Raw genomic sequence first — 17726 nt, 5'->3', positions numbered from 1 at the left:
GCCGCGGGTCCCGGCAGCCCTGCTGGCCGCAGCGGCGAGGGGAGGAGGCGTGAGGCAGGGGGGCCCTCCGAGGGGAGGAGGGACAACTTTAGAAGTCTCCACAGTCTTTTCCTTTCAGGAAACGCATCCTGTTAATGTTTGACTGCCGTGGCAGTGGCTCTTTTTTTTTTTTTTTTTGCAGTCGACTACGCCCTGAGGCTCACCAAAACGAGCCACAAAAACAGCCATTTCCTCTTGGTGGGGAGGTGGGGGGGGGGCCTTTTCCTCACCGCAGTGGCTGTTCTCGTCCCGGCACTCACAGCTCGGCTCTTCGGAGAGGGACAGGGCAGAGCAACCTCCTCGAGATACTCCAGACTTGTAGATCACCTTTGGGGTGACCGCATTCCCCTCTGGCTCGGCTTGGCTTTGAGAGGATGATATCTGTCACCGTTTGCAGGATATTCTGAAGTTTGCACCCAAACCTAGGCTTTTGGAGCAGCACTGGTTGGCTTGGAGGACCCAGCGCTCGGCAGGCTACAGGGAGCATCCTATCCCACCTCAGCTCAAGCTCTCCTGCTCTGAGACTGGATTCTGTCTGGATTCACTCCATCCAATACGGAATGGACCTCCCTGTCATCCAGTTCACCACAAGACTGGCATTACTTATCAAAGTGCAAGAAGGTGGATAAGTCAACGCTGGGAAGGACAACAAAGCTTCTTTGTGTTCTTATTTTATGGAATTCTCCTATCTACCTCACAAAATTCTCATTTCCTTGGTCAGAAATCCCTCAGGAATTGACTTCAAGAATGAACGGTGATGTCGTCTAGCGCCCTGTAACACCCAGCGCAGCCGCCTGTTCCCAGCCCAATTTCAATGTGCTGCAGCTGACTGGGACCTCGTGTTGTCTGCAATTAGAGTCTGGCAGCAAGCTGACAGTCAGATATGACTGTCCAGAAACTGGTAGCCACAGCTGTGTTGGTAGCTCTAGTCTCACTCATCCTTAACAACGCGGCTGCCTTTACCCCCAACTGGGTGTACCAAACGCTGGAGGACGGGCGCAAGCGCAGTGTGGGGCTCTGGAGGATGTGCTGGCTGGCAGAGCGGAGCAGAGGGGCTGCAAGCACCAGTGCCAGGCATGGGCAAGGAGAGGAGCAGGAGTGTGAAGTCCTGGGCTGGGGTTCAGAGTCAGCTGGGTTCCAGGAGTCACGCAGCACTGTCAAACGTAAGTGCAGCCTCTTATCTTCTCTGCAGACACAATTGATAGGGTGCATCTGGGTCCCCAGGAGTTCAATGGCCTAACCCTGAAATCATGCTGTCTGTCTTAGTCTAAACATCTCTTCACATTCATTCCCAAATAAATTAATTTCAGAAAATAAGGAGTATTATGTCCACCAGTGAACTAAACTCCTCATTCCCCCTCAAAACCAGTCATCTGCATGGTGCTGCCTGGTTTGTATAGCTCAGGAATTGATCTGCTTTGAAAAAATTATCCAAGAAGTGTAAGCCCAAAGTTCAGAGACATCTTGGGCTCACTTCTCCCTCCTGGGCTCCTGTCATAACATATCCCTTCCTCCTCAATACAACAGCAACCACAGTTGCTCTGAATACCCTAAAACTAAAAAAAACCCCACAAATCCAAACCCAAAAAGGTATTGCAATGAACAACATGTTGAGTTCTTTCTCCCTTCTGTTTGCTTTTGTTGGAAATGTCAGGAGCAGAAACGTCAAAAATAGTCGTGGTAAAAACATGTAAAATTGAGAAAGCTCTTAAAATGTGTAACTATGTTTCTTGGTGAAAAAATGCAATTAATATACAACTTGGTGACTACAAAAATCATTACCCATGGTGTATTTTTCATTTTGCACTTTCACAGATTGTGGGATCTGAAGAATGCAAATAGCTTACACTGAGCTAGGGAAAATTACTGGACGACATGAAAATTACAGAACTGATTAATAAATAATAAACCTTACCTATCACATTCATTGCATTAATTGTGCAACCCTGCTCTCCCAGAGCAGAACTGTGCTGGAACAGGATCACAGAAAGGCTTGGGTAGAAAGGGACCTTAAATACTGTCCAAAATACCTGCAGACACCGTGGCTGGGACCACAACTACCCCGGTGCCAAGAGGTTTCTCCCCTAAACCCCCTCCACTGCCAGCAGCTGGGCTGTGAGCAGCCATTCAAAGGGGAATCAGTGCTTCCACTACACCCTTCAAGGCATAGAATTTAACAGAACAAATGGCTATAAAGTCCATGCCTCAACAGACTACAGGATTGTCCCAAGATTTCAAGGATGCTCAAAAACAGCTCTGGTACCTCCAAGGGACGGTATGTTACAGCATCTGTAACATACATTATTTCAAACCAGATTTTTTCATGGTTTGAAATGTGGAGAAAGAGAAATTGGTCCTTGGAGTTTCTTAGATCCCTCTGGAGAGAAACCAAAGAAATATTAGAGGAATTTATTTTAAAAATGCTTTAATGTGGACCCATTATAGATTATACTTTCCAATAAAATTATACAGAAACATTTTTGAACATTTTCTAATACTGAGCTGCATAAATCAAAACCAGAAAATTTCTCAAATGTTTTAAAGTCCTTACCCTTTCAATACTTCTAACTGAAAGAACTTTTTATTACAATAAATGGCTATAAAAAGGATTAGACTGTGGGAGAAGTTCCTTGATGTGTTTTTGCAGCTTCATCTCTGGAATCACTTCCCCAATTAATACTGATAAGCCCAATTCTAACCTGAAGAACATGTGTAACATTCACAAATAGTAAAAATACATGTTATGTAGTCAGTACGGGAATGAGCTCCTGCAGAGTGAATTTGGCTCCTGCAGCATTTTCAACACACAAGCTTGTATTTCTTGCTGTGTGCCGGGCAGGCAGTGTGTGGTACCTAACAAGGAGAGATATTAGCTTCATGGCAGAACCCTCTGGGCAGCACTTTCTGATGTCAAATAGTAGGATAATGTGACAGAAAATTTGAAAATTTCCAAGTAATAATTATAGCATGGTCAAATGCTCAGAAGAATTATCTGACAATCACTGTTAAAATTCTAATTTAAAGGACGCTTTTCAAGCCCAGGGACTTGATCTGTATAGGAGTAAAGCATCCGTTCCCTATTTAATCTGGAAGCAAAGAGTAAGCAAAGGCCAATTCTGAATCTTGATAAAGCATTTAAAGGAAAATCCCTCCTCTGCAGCTGTCATGACAAACTCAGTAGGAAACATGACTGTGGCATTTATTTTTACGACAATTTTGTTTCCGTGGATGTACACATGGTTACTGTGAGCCTGATCTTGCATCCATGGATTTGTCATCCTAAAGAATTTCTCTAATAAGAAATCATACATTATTTTAGCAATACCTATGGCAATCCTCATCTGTCAGTTGTAGATAAATCACAGACATGCAGGGGTGTGTGTGTATGCATATACATACATTCATCTAAAAATAACTATATGAAGGAAGACAATGCCTTCCTTAATACTGAGTTACCACAAAGTATTTTGGATGCCATTTGCAGAACAATACAGAAAAGCTGTTCTGGTAATAGCAATGCAAAAGAGGCCACAATCTGGTTTATGTGAAACAATGTATTTATATACTCATACAGACATACATATTTGAGAAGCAAGCTATTTATCTCACAGTTCAACAGAAAAACTGTAAACTCTTTGGGAATTTGCTTGTCCATATACTTAAGACTCCTGTACATGCAGTATGTATCTAACAGCCAACTATAGGCACTGCTATAAGCTGGCTTCCTCCCTGGCAAAGAGAAATACATTCTAGAACCTGCTTTTCACTGACTTCCTCTGCCTGCTGTTTTCTCCCATTGAAATCACAGAATCATGGAATGGATTGGGTTGGAAAGAACCTTCAAGTCCCTTGCATACCAACTCCTGCCATGGGCACGGACACCTTCCACTAGCCCAGGTTGCTCCAAGCTCCATCCAACCTGGCTTTGGACACTTCCAGGGATCCAGAGGCAGCCACAGCTTCTCTGGGTAGCCTGTGCCAGGGCTTCACCAACCTCACAGGGAAGGATTTCTTCCTAGAAATGTCAAAAAAACCCTAAAAGAAAGCCAGGGGCAGGAGCAAATTATATTAAAAATACAGGGAAATGAAACGTTGCAATGTGAACTACTTCTGCAAGGCGCAGCATCAGAAGCTCGGGCAAATGATTCCATGGGAAAGCACTTCAAGTCTGTCCTTCAAACCTCACTGCTCCTGAAAGTGGAGATCCCAGGCCCTTTCTTTCACTTTTCTTTATCTACCTTTCTCTTTCTCCCTCTTGCTGTGCAGCCCTGCACCTCTCTTTCAATGCCCTATGATGCTGAACAGCTTCTGTGATGGTTCAGATGACTAACAGCAAAAGAATCCCCAGGTTAGGGTGGAAGTTCTGGACATAGGGTGAGATAGGGTTTTTGGTAGATATTTTTCCGTTGGATTAAGCAGTGGTATCAGAGTCCAACAAGTGCTGCTGCTAACACTAAGTGATAAAAGTGTAAGGAGGGCTGAGATTGCTCCTTTTTTAGTGGTAATAAACTGTCAGATCTGAAACCTTCACCTATGTTGAGAATCAGCCCAGCTGTGAGGACATACATATAAGCTTTTATAGCCTGGACAAACCACTGAATGATACAAACTTCAACGTTTCACTGAGAACTCAGGTTGTATAGCCCCTCTTCACACACTTAAAGGAAACCTGGCCAGGTAGCCTAACTCTCCTGTCACCTCAGTGTAGGCAAAGACATTTGACAAAGATTATGGAGCTGCAGTTGCAGAGCTGTTGAAAAATTTTGGAAGATTTTGCTCTTGCCTGCATCTCTTTATGTTTCAAAAAAGCCCAGAGGTAGTAGCCTCATGGCCTCAATAAGAGCTGGAGTAAGACAGCAGGTCATGAGTAGTCAACACTGAGCTTTGTGCCCATGTCACGTGCGAGCAAGGGCAGTACACCCAGAGATGTGGCCCCACAGCGGGACACATGAGCTACCTTGAGTGGCGAGAACACGCAGCTACACCAGCACTGATGCCTCTCAGAACCAACCCTTCTCAAAGCCACCGAGGTCCTGACCAAGTACCATGCCAGGAATACTGCATGAACACACTAGATTACTTGAAATCATCACAGATATTTTTAACCACACTGTAGAGTTCACATATACCCTTAAGTTCTGCTGTGCTCTGAGGCTATCTCTGGATGGGCACAGGGAGATGATTTATTCATCAGCCGAGGTCCCAGTTTGTCCCTCCTTGTCTAAAGAACATTAGGAACAATGTAGAAATTCAGGAATGGGGAGGGGTTTAAAAGATAGAAAACCTCACTGGGTTCTTCAGGGCTGCAAGAGACATAAGGAAAATTGCAACAGCAGGATGTGTGTTTCAACTTCTGATGCTCAGAGCTGGACTGCTTGTGGGAATTGCAGTTCTACCGAGGAGTATAATTGATGCCAGGGAGAGGCACAGCATCAGGAGCAGCTACATGACTGCCACAGTACGTCAGGTGAACACCTGTCCAGCCTGGACAGGTGATTGTTGCACACACGTGGACACAGGTACATTTGCTGGCTGAGGCAGGATGCTGCTCAGAGTGGGAATGAGGAGCTGAGGTTTGATACAGAGGCAGCCATTCACCCTAATGCCATGTCCACTGCATTTACATGAAGTTCCAATGTCTCCAAAATTTCCAATTTCTCTGAAATTTGGCTGGCTGGAAGCTAGGCTGAGTCAAGCAGCAGAGTGTGCTGTAAACATGTTACTTGTCTACATATATATATATTTCCATACACAGAAACCCAGAAAGGAGGCCAAGGGCATCTGGAGAACACAGGAACTACCATCAGATTAAAAAAAGCCCCAAACCTAATTATACACATTATATACATAGCATGATAGACACAGAGATGAGGCAGCACGGGCAGCTGGCAGCTCAGGGTTTGTGATTTCCCATCCTAATATCTGAAATATGAGAAACATTTAAATAAGTGACACTACTAATTTAATGATGGAGGCCAGTAGAGATGAATTCTGAGAGACACGGCTTCTCAATTTAGAGTGAATGCTCATTTTAATTCAGGGTGCAATTTTGTGTACTCATTTTGGAAAAGTGCAAAACTCCTTGGAATTTGGGACAGGAAAATGAACCTAATACATGTTTCAATGCAGTACATCCACAAGTGTTGCACATATGTACTGTCAGAGCCATTGGAGCTTGGTTACTCTTGCCATCAAGACTTTTAAATCAATTAAAGCATTATGAGTGAAAATGGCTCTTGAGCTTTTGAAAATTTCAGATGAATGCATTTATCAGAATACCCTGCTGAGATTTATAAAGAAGCAAATCATGATATCTAGACAACTCATATCTCATCAGAAATAGCTGTGCCTATTAAAACTGATCGCTGTATTGAAGGCTCTCAATGCTGGGTTTGCAAGGGCCCGTCACTTAACCATAAGCACTTGCTTATACTGAAAATAGTTAATGGAGACATGTCTTCAAAAGTAACAAGTGAAGCTGTTATAAAAAACACCCCCCAACCACACTCTCCCCAACAAGATCTGTCTGCCTTTCAAAATAAATATTGAAATCTGAAGTTTCACACTTAGATGAGCTGAATGGTTAAGTTCTAAAATACCTAAAGGCTTGGAAGATTCCACCAGTTTGTCACATCAGAACTTTATTGTAATTGTGCAAAACCAGATTGGGCTTTCCCTGCTTCCTTCCTTTTCCTTAACTCTTCCTTAAATTACTATTTTTTAAGCAAAAAAAAAAAAAAGCATAAATTGCATGCTTCAGAAAGTCTCCCAGGAGGTAAAAAAAAACAAAAGAATTTTTGAAATATCCACACATTCATAATTTTTAAGATATTCATGCAGCAACAGAATGTACTGAGGACTCCTGCTGCTGAAAGCTCTATGGCTACTTGCAAAGATTTTTTAAGAAGAGCAGGTGAGACTTCCTTTTTCAGGACAAAGTCAGTAAGACCTGCAAACAACAGAATCATGTGGAATGGGTACGAGGCAAAAAAGAAATCCAGAACTGTTTCACTTTAAAAAAAATTGACCATCAATATACACTTGCATCACATAAGCTTCTCTTTAAACCTTCCTTTGTCTCAGTGACACAATCATGCAAAGGTGCACTGAGACACTGCCAACATTTGGCTTAGTTTGTTTCACAAGTACTTTTTAAGTTTTTCCATATATTTCCTAATTCATACTCAAAGAGCTTAGCAATATAAATACCACATGTTTAAATTGTCCGAAGAAATTAAATGTCAAAGGCTTTATAAATACAGCACAGGTTTGGGAGGCACAGCATGATGCTGATAATTACAGTGGTTCTATTTATTGCCCCTATTATCTCAGAATTGTTTTAACAGTAAATGCTGAGCTCCTATGCCTGTGTTGTAAAATGAAGTACAGTTGTACCTTGGACACCAAGAGCACTTTCTTAATGCTCTTGGTGTCCAAGGCACAGCTTCAACTGATTTCCATGGCAGCTGCAGAGACTGTTCAGCACATCTCACCTTTGCTGACATGCAAAACAAAAGAAACACATGATTCATTGACAAAAGTTTGACTGAAGTGTTGGTTTGTTTTTTTTTTTTTTAATTTTAAGGATTTCTTCTAAAATTATTTATTAATACTGAATGCAGCTCTCCAGGTCAGAACTCAGGTTAATGAACAGCAAGACCATAAGTAAGAGTGAGCAAGACAGAAGCTTTGCTCTTTCATCCTGTTGCCTTTCATCCTTTTAAATTCAAGCACACTATTCTGGCTTTTCCTAATCCTGGTACTTGGTTTGCATTTCTGAAGTCCCTATAATGTGGATTTTAAAAATTACTCCAAAAGGCTGAAAAATATGATGCATTCTTTATCTCAGGATAACAGCTCAGCAAAACAAGTTCTAAGAGGAAAATGGCATGTTCAGTTAGAATCTCTGATTATATTAGATAAAACCTAATTACTTATCTAGTTAGATTTTTATCAGAAGATAAAAGAAGATAAAGTCTAACACATTCAGAAGAAATGGAAAAAGGGTTCTAACAAAAGTAAGAGAAGCAACTTAAGTGTAAGGAGCATTACCAGTTTCATCTATAATCAATTAGAAATCTCTTCTCAGAAACACAACCATTTATTCTCTTTTCCAGAATAATGTATGAACATGAAGCACTCAAAAGGACAAACAAGTACATGTGAGAATGTGTCCTCAATAATTCACCAAGTAATTAATAAATAAACCCAAGAACCATCGGAAATAGCATCAATAGAGTATTTTTTTTTAATTCCATTCATTACAAAACTAAGAAGCAATATCCCTCAGGAGATTTAAAGAATGGATGTGATCATAGATGCAATCAGCTTCACAGCAAGCTAAGGTGGCACCATCCCTCAGCTGAGCATAACCCATCCTGCATTGTTAAGAGTTTAAGAGCAATTTAAGAATTTAAGTACCATTTTTGAGATGCAACAGATTTAGTGTCCCACAGTGGACAGGGATAACAGCACACTCCCAGTCAGCCCCTACATCTCAGAGGCCATCAGGAGACTGTGAAGCCATACAGAGATGCTTAGGAATCATCACTGTCCTCATGCACTGAATAAATGTGTGGTCATTAGCTTCTTCCCAGGGCTGGATACTTAATAATTTCCTCACAGAAGCTGGATTAAAGTTTGCACTAAATTTTTTGTTTATCAAGAGGGTCTTTCCCAGGGGGAGTTTTAGATTACTATGAAACTATCTGGAGCCATTTTTCTTAACCATTAAAATGCTTGAATTCCCATTTAACTGTTTTTTTCCCCTCAGTGCAGACAGAAAAGGGAAAGAAATGCTTGCATTTAAGCAATTAACATAATGTGATCTTCTGGTGAGATCATCCTTTCTCATCATCCCAAAACATTGCAAATTACTCTCCAGTATGACTAACCTACTTCTGCAAACAGTCCTGGGTCTATCCTGGAACATAACACCAACAGTTCTGGGCCTGTCATGGATCACAACAACAAAATTGCTGCTTGTAAATAAGAAAATCAAATTAACATCTCTAATCCAGATGGATAGAGATGGTTTAGGAAGTGAGCAAAACAACAAGGAATCTGACTTGGTCTCATCCTTAAGAGTTTGGGGTTTGACTCTTGATTGATCCCTGTTTTAAACAAGGCAGAATTCATTAAGCCAATACCCTTGGCTGGACAAGAGTCCCAGCTGGATGCCCTGTCCAGGAATTAACTGCTTCTCTGAGAAAATGGGGCCCACAGTGGGCTTCAGGAAGGAAAAAGGCAGAGACCAGCACTGTATGCTGATAAACAGTAGATACTTAGAGCAGAGTTTTTGGAGTCATTCAGCTCCAATCCTTTCCAGCTCTCAACAGCCAAGCTGCATCTTAAGGGAGGTGAAAAGGTATGGATGGAGGGCTTGTCCTCTCTCTTTCACCTGTCAGATGCACACAAAGGAATGAACACTTTCTGCAGAGTCTAGGTCTATTCTGCTGGAATTATTGACCTCTAGCTACAGGAAACATCCACCTCTGGCCACAGAGAACTCCATCACAGTTAAATTTCAAGACACAACTGACATTAACAATAATGAGTTTGACAAAACAAAAAAAGAAGAATATCCAAAATACCTATGTCATGACAGTCTTAGGCAATAGATTCTAGAAGTGAGGGGTTAACACAAATGCCACCAGTAACTGTGCAGACACTAAACCCACTATGACCATCTGGTTTTACAAACTGTCATTAACAAACAAAACACAAAAGTTAATGAAGTCTGGAGTGGCCACAAAAAGTTACACTGGAATCATGGCTACTATAAATGAAGCTGAAATAGTTGAACAGCTGATCCTAAATTTATACTAATTATTAAATCTATAGATAACTCATCAAAATAGACTAAAGCTGGCTATTGAGGCATTTTTGCTGTACATATAATTTAAAATAGAGTAAAAGAGCACAAAGATAAATACTACATTTCACAGCTTTTACAAAAACTATATTGCAGCCAGTTTTATAAGATATTATAAATGTTTATTCCTGGATCGAGCAATCATTCAAGCAGGAAAACAGCTTTCTGGCTTGGCCTTCCTCAACAAGATTTCCCTCTTCAACAGCATTGGGCTGAGCTCGGAAGAAATACTTTAACATTGCACACTCAATTCCCTTTCTTGATTTACACTGTCCATTGGCTGTCATCACTAAAAAGAGGCCAGAGATGCTGGTGCAGAGGCTCAGCTTAGGGTTGTGTACATACAAAGTAAAATTACAATGTGCTGAGCTGACAGCATGCAAAGTCACAATGGTGAGTAAGGAAGCACAGTCACCTCACATTTTTAGGCTGAATACAATTAAAAAGCTCTACTGCAAGAAGAATGGACTTTATGCATTATTATAAGAGTTATACATCATTGACGGTCTGCCCAAGGTAGGGGTGGAGTCCCCGTCCCTGGAGGGATTTAACAAATGTGTAGATGTGGCACCTGGGGATATGATTAGTGGGGGCCTTGGCAGTGCTGAGGGAACAGCTTGACTTGATGATCTCAGAATCATAGAATTGTTAAACCTGAAAATGAGCCCTAAGTTTGCTTTTTTTCCCTAAGAGGAATAATTGCAATTCTAGAACAAAACCAAAAGATGACAGATCATACATTAAACCTGTTAGAATAAACCAACATCTCTCATATGACAGATGGGAAGGTACTCAGGTTGTAATACTTTATTCTATAAACATAATTTTCTTCACATTTAATGAAATCATACCAGCTACGTCCTTCTTATTCTACAAATCATCAGCCTGCTGCAGTTCCATGGACCATGTGCAACCTTCTTTCTGGTTAACAGGAGCAGCTACACAAAATACCCATTGCATTTCCACATGTCTCTGAATAGTGGTAGTGTATTAGGCCAAGAAACATCCCTAAGTGTGGAGTTCTTACAAACAGCAGCAAAGATCATGTTACCCATTCAATGCACTTCCAGCTGCAGGACAGGACAATGATCAAATAACTATTTTGTAAAGATACAACTGAGTTGATCTGAAGTTCAACTGAGTCACAGTCAGAAATGTACTATTTTTAGTATGCATGATATAACATCACCTGTGGCAAAGCTTTAAGTCTGTAATACTTTTTAAGTTAAGTTAAGTGTTAAAAAGTCACAAATAGGAGCAAAAGCAAAAATTTGGTGTTAATTTCTGTCAGGGGCCAGTATGTATTTCTGGCATAAACTTCACACTTTTAAAGGTTATTTATATACAGAGGCTTTTTTTTTTTTTGAGCTCCTGCATACTATATACAAGCAAGGCAAGAGAATCCATTATGGCAACAATTTTTTAATCTGACACTACAGATAGTTCTGTCACCAAATGAAAGTATTAATAATGGTTGCAAACCTGCTCTTACTTTGGGCACTTCTCCTTTGAAAGTCATTACTATCTCTTCAGCAAGCACTGGTGCTCCAAGCATTACAGAAGTCCATCTGAGTGGAAAAACAGAACACTCTGAATGTTCAAAGTTTACTGGTGTTTAAAAAGCTCATCTGACTGTGATTCTGTTATCCATCCAATGCGCTTCATGATCTGCTAGCATTCAAAATGGGAAGAGATGGAAATGCTGCCAATGCTAAAAGGGCAACTTTAGAAGTTAAACACAAAATCTTTGAACAAATTTTCTGAGTAACTGATCAGAAATTAACTCACTAGGAGAAGCCAAAAATACTTAGTATGTTACCATCTTAACATTTTATTCAATGGAAAAAGTTTAATGAACTGTGGTTCTTAACTAACTCCTCAGATGCAATATTATATTTTATTACATTTTAATTAAATCATGAGTTGCTACTTAGAACACAGGGAGCTGAAGACAGCCTGTGAGGGTAAAATAAAGGGTAAACACAGAAGTAGGTCAGACATCATGATTAACACAATTAAATTTACTCTTGTTTACATCAAGTTTTGTTTTCTGCATTTCCTAGCAGTCTCCTTGGTAAAGCCAGCTAAAGCACTCCTAAAAAATCTGCTCCAGAGTCTTTCTCTAGTATATGCCAACTTACTCATAGTGCAACTTCTATTTCACAATAGCAATGACACATTAGCAAGCAATGTGGAACAATGATATTTGTAACTCCCACCTTATGCTAGAGAAGAAGGAAAAGGATAAAAACAGGGCATCCATCAGGTTAACAGGAAAAGCAGGAAAAAAGTCTGACTAAAAGTACCCAACTTTGCAGTTGATATAAGCCATTCAGTAGCCAGCTGGGAGACACATTTTAATCAGGTTTCTAGCCAAGACTGTGGATGTCTGTGTCTGTAATCATTGCTGCATTTGTTCTTTAATAGAGAATCACAGATTATCTCAGGCTGAAAGGGACCTACAAGGACCATTGTGTTCAGCTCCCTGTTGCTTGCAGGACTACCTTAAACTAAAACACTAGATCACTAAGAGCATCCTACACAAACCACAACTCTGGCAGCCTTGGAGCCACGACCACTACCCTGGGGAGCTTATTCCACTGCCCAACTACCCTCTGGGGGAAGAATCTTTTCTTAATAACCAACATAACTCTCCCCTGACACAGCTCCAGCCACTCCCTCAGGTCCTGGCACCAGACAACAGAGACCAGCACCTCCCCACTATAAGGAAGGTGCAGAATACAACAGGGTCACTCTTCAGCCTTCTCTTCTCCTGGCTGAACTGGCCAAATGATCTCAGCCACTCCTTGCGTGTCTTACCCTCGAGGCCTTTCATCATCCTGGTCACCAGGCCCTGGGCATACTGCCATCATTCAACATCATTTTTATTTTAAGTTTGTCATCTTCCCTGTCATGGTGTTCAGTACAGACTCTGGCCTACACACTTTCCTTTTCAGCTCAAGAAGATCCCTGCTCAGCCAGACCCTCCTTCTTTCCTGCTTGCATGATTCCCTATGCTTTAGAAGTGCTGGTTCCTGCACTATTAAGAGGTTACCACTTTGCTCACAAGTCTCTCTTTACAAATTGCACATCTCAGAGGGCACCTTTTTGAGTTGGACCTTCAGTCCCTGCACCCGAGATTACCTTCAACATGCTTCAGAAATTTTGTGAATCCCTTTGTGTCTGTTGTATGATATTCCCAGTTGATGTCTGGAAACTTAAAATCACTCTTAAGGCCCAGGGGAGCTGATCTAGAGATATTCCTTAATTCCTTGTACTGTAATTCATCAGTATCATTGTCCTGGCCAGGTGGTCAATAGTAGACCTTCACTGTTAGATATATATGAAATTTTTATATATATATTTAAACACACACGCACACACTCTCAAAACACCCTATTTTAAAAACTAGCTTTTTACCTGTACATGCAGATTATGCCTTAACACCTCATTCAGAACTGCCAAGCCTTGATATCTTCATTTCAACCATCTCCTTCATTACACAGATAGAAATATAAGGATCTTTGCAGTGTATCCCAAAGACTAATAAATCATTAAAAAAAGTAAAAATTAAGAATCCTCTCTACAATGCTTCTGTAAACCAGTAAGACCCAAGCATTAAAATCCACAGGATGTTTTTTAGGACAATACAGAGGGACTAGGGGAAAAAGAAATTCAGGGTGTTATTGGTTTGTTTTAGCAATGATTATTATTTTAGGGTCTTGAAAAACTATTTATGGTTCCATTTCACTCTGTGTCACACAAAAAACAAACACCAATCCTGCCCCAAACAATTCTGGCTATGAATTAGATAGAATCTTCAGTGAAGAGAATTCCAGCACCACCAGTGGGCCATTTTGGGAAATTAGCTGCTTGTTCCATGCACTGAAGCAATACTTATGGGATGCTGTGCAACTAAAGGAAGGAATCAATACATATCCTGAAGAAAATCCTTTCTTAATCAGACCACAAGAAAGGCAGTTACAACAAGGGACTGCTGGGAGAAGGGACTGCTGTTTAAGAATTTTTTTCTGTGGACTGACAAAGTTTATAGTCCTGCTCAGTCAGGATTTTCTTTTTCATAATTTTATATTATTGTAACTTTCTGCTGCTTCTGTTTTCCTAGTGCAGTTTGACATGATGCGTGCCTGCAACCTCATTGCCACGGTGGCTCTGACTGCCGGCCAGCTCCTCTTCGTCCTGGGGCTGATGGAGCTCCCCATCATCTCCCAGGATACCCAGTGGTGGGAGGAGGCCATAGCTGCTGTGTTCCAACTTGCCAGTAAGTCCACTTCTTACTACTGATGGAAAAGAGCTGTCTCTCTTAAACCCAGGTGGAAAAGTGTTTCTTACTTTATAAATCTTTCAGGTGACAAAGAATAGCAAAAAGGCTTATATCTAAAAGCAAGTTCATTGTCTCCAACAAGTTCTCCCCATGAGATTCTGCAGTACCTGAACAGAAGCTTTTAACTGGGATATATCATAATGAGCTTCTGGCAACCAAAAAAAACCCAAGCCTTTATTATTTCCTATGAAACCAGGAAGGCAAACATAAGAGACAAACTGGATACACAGTAATCCCACAATTTAGCAGGGCAAAATATACTCAAGGAACTCAAGAAAGCAGAGCGGAAGGGCTGAGCAAATTTTTTAAGCCTTGTTGAAACATGATTATTTTATTTTAGTTAACTGAATTTTACTCAATGACCACCAGCTGGATTTTGACAGATACATCTGCAATCCAGCAAAGAAAGCTGAAGTCAATTCATACCACTGACTGCTATAAATAAAATTCCCATAGCAGTTCTTATGGACTGCATACAGAACTGCACGAGGAAAAGAGGAAATGGGTTTATCACAATTCCATTTTGATAGCAGCGGCAACAAAGTGTAAACATTCTGCAATAACACCTTTCATTATTACATAAAGTAAGTAACTTCAGCATTCATTACAGTAAGAATCCAATCGTAGACGATATCCATGCAGGAAACTTATCATTAATGGAGTAACAATCAAGTTGATTACAAGATCAGATTAAAAATACAACATTTATATATAAATATATATACACACACACACATATATATTATTAATGTAAAGAATGTAAGGTTATAATAAAGCAACACCATTTTATTTGAAGTTTTAATTTTGACTTTAACAACTCAAAATATTAAGAATGGCATAAAACTACAGAGACTTCAGGTTTTCAAAAACACAAGATCAGAATCTGGCCTAGGTGATTTAAGCACAGTCTCATGGCAATAAAATAGTTAGGTTTTTTTTAGGTATACTAAGGATGAGGAACCTGAAATCCAGATGAGAGGAGGAGACTGCAGAGGTTCTGTAACCTTCAAAGCACCTGATCCATCTTCCAGATGCAGCAAGTGCCTCAAGCACGAGACAGTGCTTCCAAAAGACAGATATAAACCTTGCCATAAAAGCCCTCCTTACAGCCCCTTTGTGTCTGTGTAACTGTGGATACCTTCTGGATAGTTCTCCCTGACTTTCAGCATGATGCCTGCTGTACTCTCCCATCCTCTCCAAACTTGATCTGTTTTTCCAGAGCGGAAATGCATTCTGGCCCTGTTTGGATGTGTTGTTTCATTGACAAACAGCACAGGGGACAGCCATGGGCCTTTCTTCTGCCATGGCTGCTAATTTTAGACTGAGCTCTTTTTTTTTTTTTGCTTTTTTTTTTTTTTTCCTGTGCTGGAGTCTGTTTTAAACACAGTCAGAGAGAGACTGAAGGGCGCCAGGATATCCCGACACAGGAGGAGGAAATGCCTGCTATTACCTGTTATGCAAGCTGAACCTTGAAATCCCTAGTGCTGGGAGGGGACATGGGAGAAAAGCCACAGTCAGAATGATTAACAAAACACTAATGAGAATGGCTGAAGAAGCTTTTGGATCAAGGAGCCTATGTCAATCTGCCTGCCTATGTTCAAAAGGCGTGAAGGGATGGAGCTGCAGCCTGTGATGATATGAGGACAGACATTGTGCTGTGTGAATCTGCAGAAATAACACAGTAATTATCCCTGCCCCATTCCCCACCCAGCCTCCTTTGCAGTTATGCCACACTCTCCTTTACCATCATCAGATGGTTTTCTGCCTTGAAGTCATGATATTCATTTTACATCTCATTATCTCATTGTAACTTTCTGTTTAAACAAGTTCCTTCCTGATATCCAGAACAATCACCTGAAGTCTTCTAGAATGCATACTTTTGAAAAAAGTGGGAAGAAGTCATATCTGCATTAATCCAATATAAAATAAGACTTCTTGGAGACCTCCTTAGTTTTCCAGAAAAGTGTTACATCAACTGCTGATTCCTTGGGAATTAGCACTCACCAAACAGGAGTTTGCACTCACTAAACTCCCTGGACTGGACTCAGGGGATACCATTTTAGACATTATAGATTATGTGCCTTTGAAATCAGACAAAACCCATGTGCAGTGAGAAAGCCCAGCAAATCCACTGCTCTGATGAAGGGCTGCTGCTGCATCTGGAGACTGAGAGTTACATATTGAAGGGGAAGACAGTGGCCACCACACATCATATGAGCCACAGGTGATTTTCAGTCTCTGAGTCTCCACTCTGAGACAGTAACCTCTCAGTCATTCTCAAAGAAAAGGAGCAATATGGAGCAAAAACCTCAGAACAGTAAATATGACACTTGTATTTAAAAGCATTTATCCCATGCAAAGAATCCAAGAGAAACCCCTGCAAGGCTCTCTCCTGCTTCAGTTGAGGAGTTAAAGCCAAGGTACTTTAGGTCAGGCAGATCATTTGTGTGAGAAGGGCAGGTAATGTTTAAGAATGAACAAACTTAGATCTTATTAAACATTTCTGAAGCACTGGCTGTGAAACTTCTGTTTACATCACTTTCAAATGAAAGAACACGAACACCAACCTTCTGGTTTTTTCCTTTTCAAAACCCAAATAATCTGAAGAATTGTTCTGCAGTTCCTCATCCTTTCAGTAATTTCAGAAATTATCTTGAATCATATTCCCTCTAATTCCAACTTCTCCTTGATCTCTACCTTTTCATCCTGGATTATGCCAACAAGTGCTGAAGAGAACCACAGTGGTCACTGGTAGACTGAAATCTTGTGTTATGGGGAAAGGTTCAACCCACAATTTTCTTGTTTTCACTCAACTGAAACTGTGTGGACTTCATTACAGTTTCCCATGGCCTGAATAAAAGTTCTTGTTGGCTTAGAAAACTAAGAGTGCTAGGTATTATCTCCAAAGTCTATCACAAGCTCAAGTCAATGATCTAAGATCCACTAGAGCTTGCAGTGGCTCCAGACTCCACCACTTCCTCACTTCTGCCACCTGCACAAGCATTTGACAGTCATTCAAAAAGGATGAACCTCTGACACAAAATCAAGCCCCGGGAAGCAAAGAAGAGAGGAAACAGCAATGCTGTCTGGGACAGCAATGGGATTCACACAGCTCCAAAGCTCCAGAGCCTCACACCTCCCTGTTAACAGGAAAGTGATCTGTTTGCTTTGGAAAAGGCTCCTAGTGAAAATGGAACCAGCATTTTATGTGGAATTTTGTGTCAATGCTCAGAAATTTTCCTCTAGAGGGTTTTGGGGTTTCTGGTTTTTTCCAAGGACCTGTTACAGGCTCCATGTATAGGATGGATAACAGCCAACAGAAGGGCTGTTGGAAAGGGAAATCCATACTAACAGCACAGGGAAGAAAGAGCACTTCAGAGGATATTGAATTACTACAAACATTAACCTCCCAGACAGGATCAGGCCTTAAGGGGCTCCAGCCAAGTCTTGATCTTCTCCAGTGATGAT

At 40.9% G+C, this 17726-nt stretch overlaps 2 protein-coding genes across 2 annotated transcripts in view; one reads left to right on the top strand and one right to left on the bottom strand.

The window, feature by feature from the left end:
• IFT140 (intraflagellar transport 140) overlaps positions 1–17726 on the bottom strand; it is a 94235-nt gene that overhangs the window by 15932 nt on the left and 60577 nt on the right. The gene's annotated exons all lie outside the window — the stretch shown is intronic.
• TMEM204 (transmembrane protein 204) overlaps positions 216–17726 on the top strand; it is a 33209-nt gene continuing 15698 nt past the window's right edge. Inside the window, exons 1-2 of the mRNA XM_005425190.3 lie at positions 216–1202; positions 14040–14195. Of these exons, the coding sequence (XP_005425247.1) occupies positions 923–1202; positions 14040–14195 (436 nt within the window). The 5' untranslated portion in view covers positions 216–922. The remainder of the gene's footprint in view (positions 1203–14039; positions 14196–17726) is intronic.

Source organism: Geospiza fortis, unplaced genomic scaffold, assembly GCF_000277835.1.
Source record: "Geospiza fortis unplaced genomic scaffold, GeoFor_1.0 scaffold114, whole genome shotgun sequence".
Classification (NCBI taxonomy): Eukaryota; Metazoa; Chordata; class Aves; order Passeriformes; family Thraupidae; genus Geospiza; species Geospiza fortis.
The sequence above is the reverse complement of the archived record's forward strand: the minus strand, read 5'-3'. Positions and strand labels throughout refer to the sequence as shown.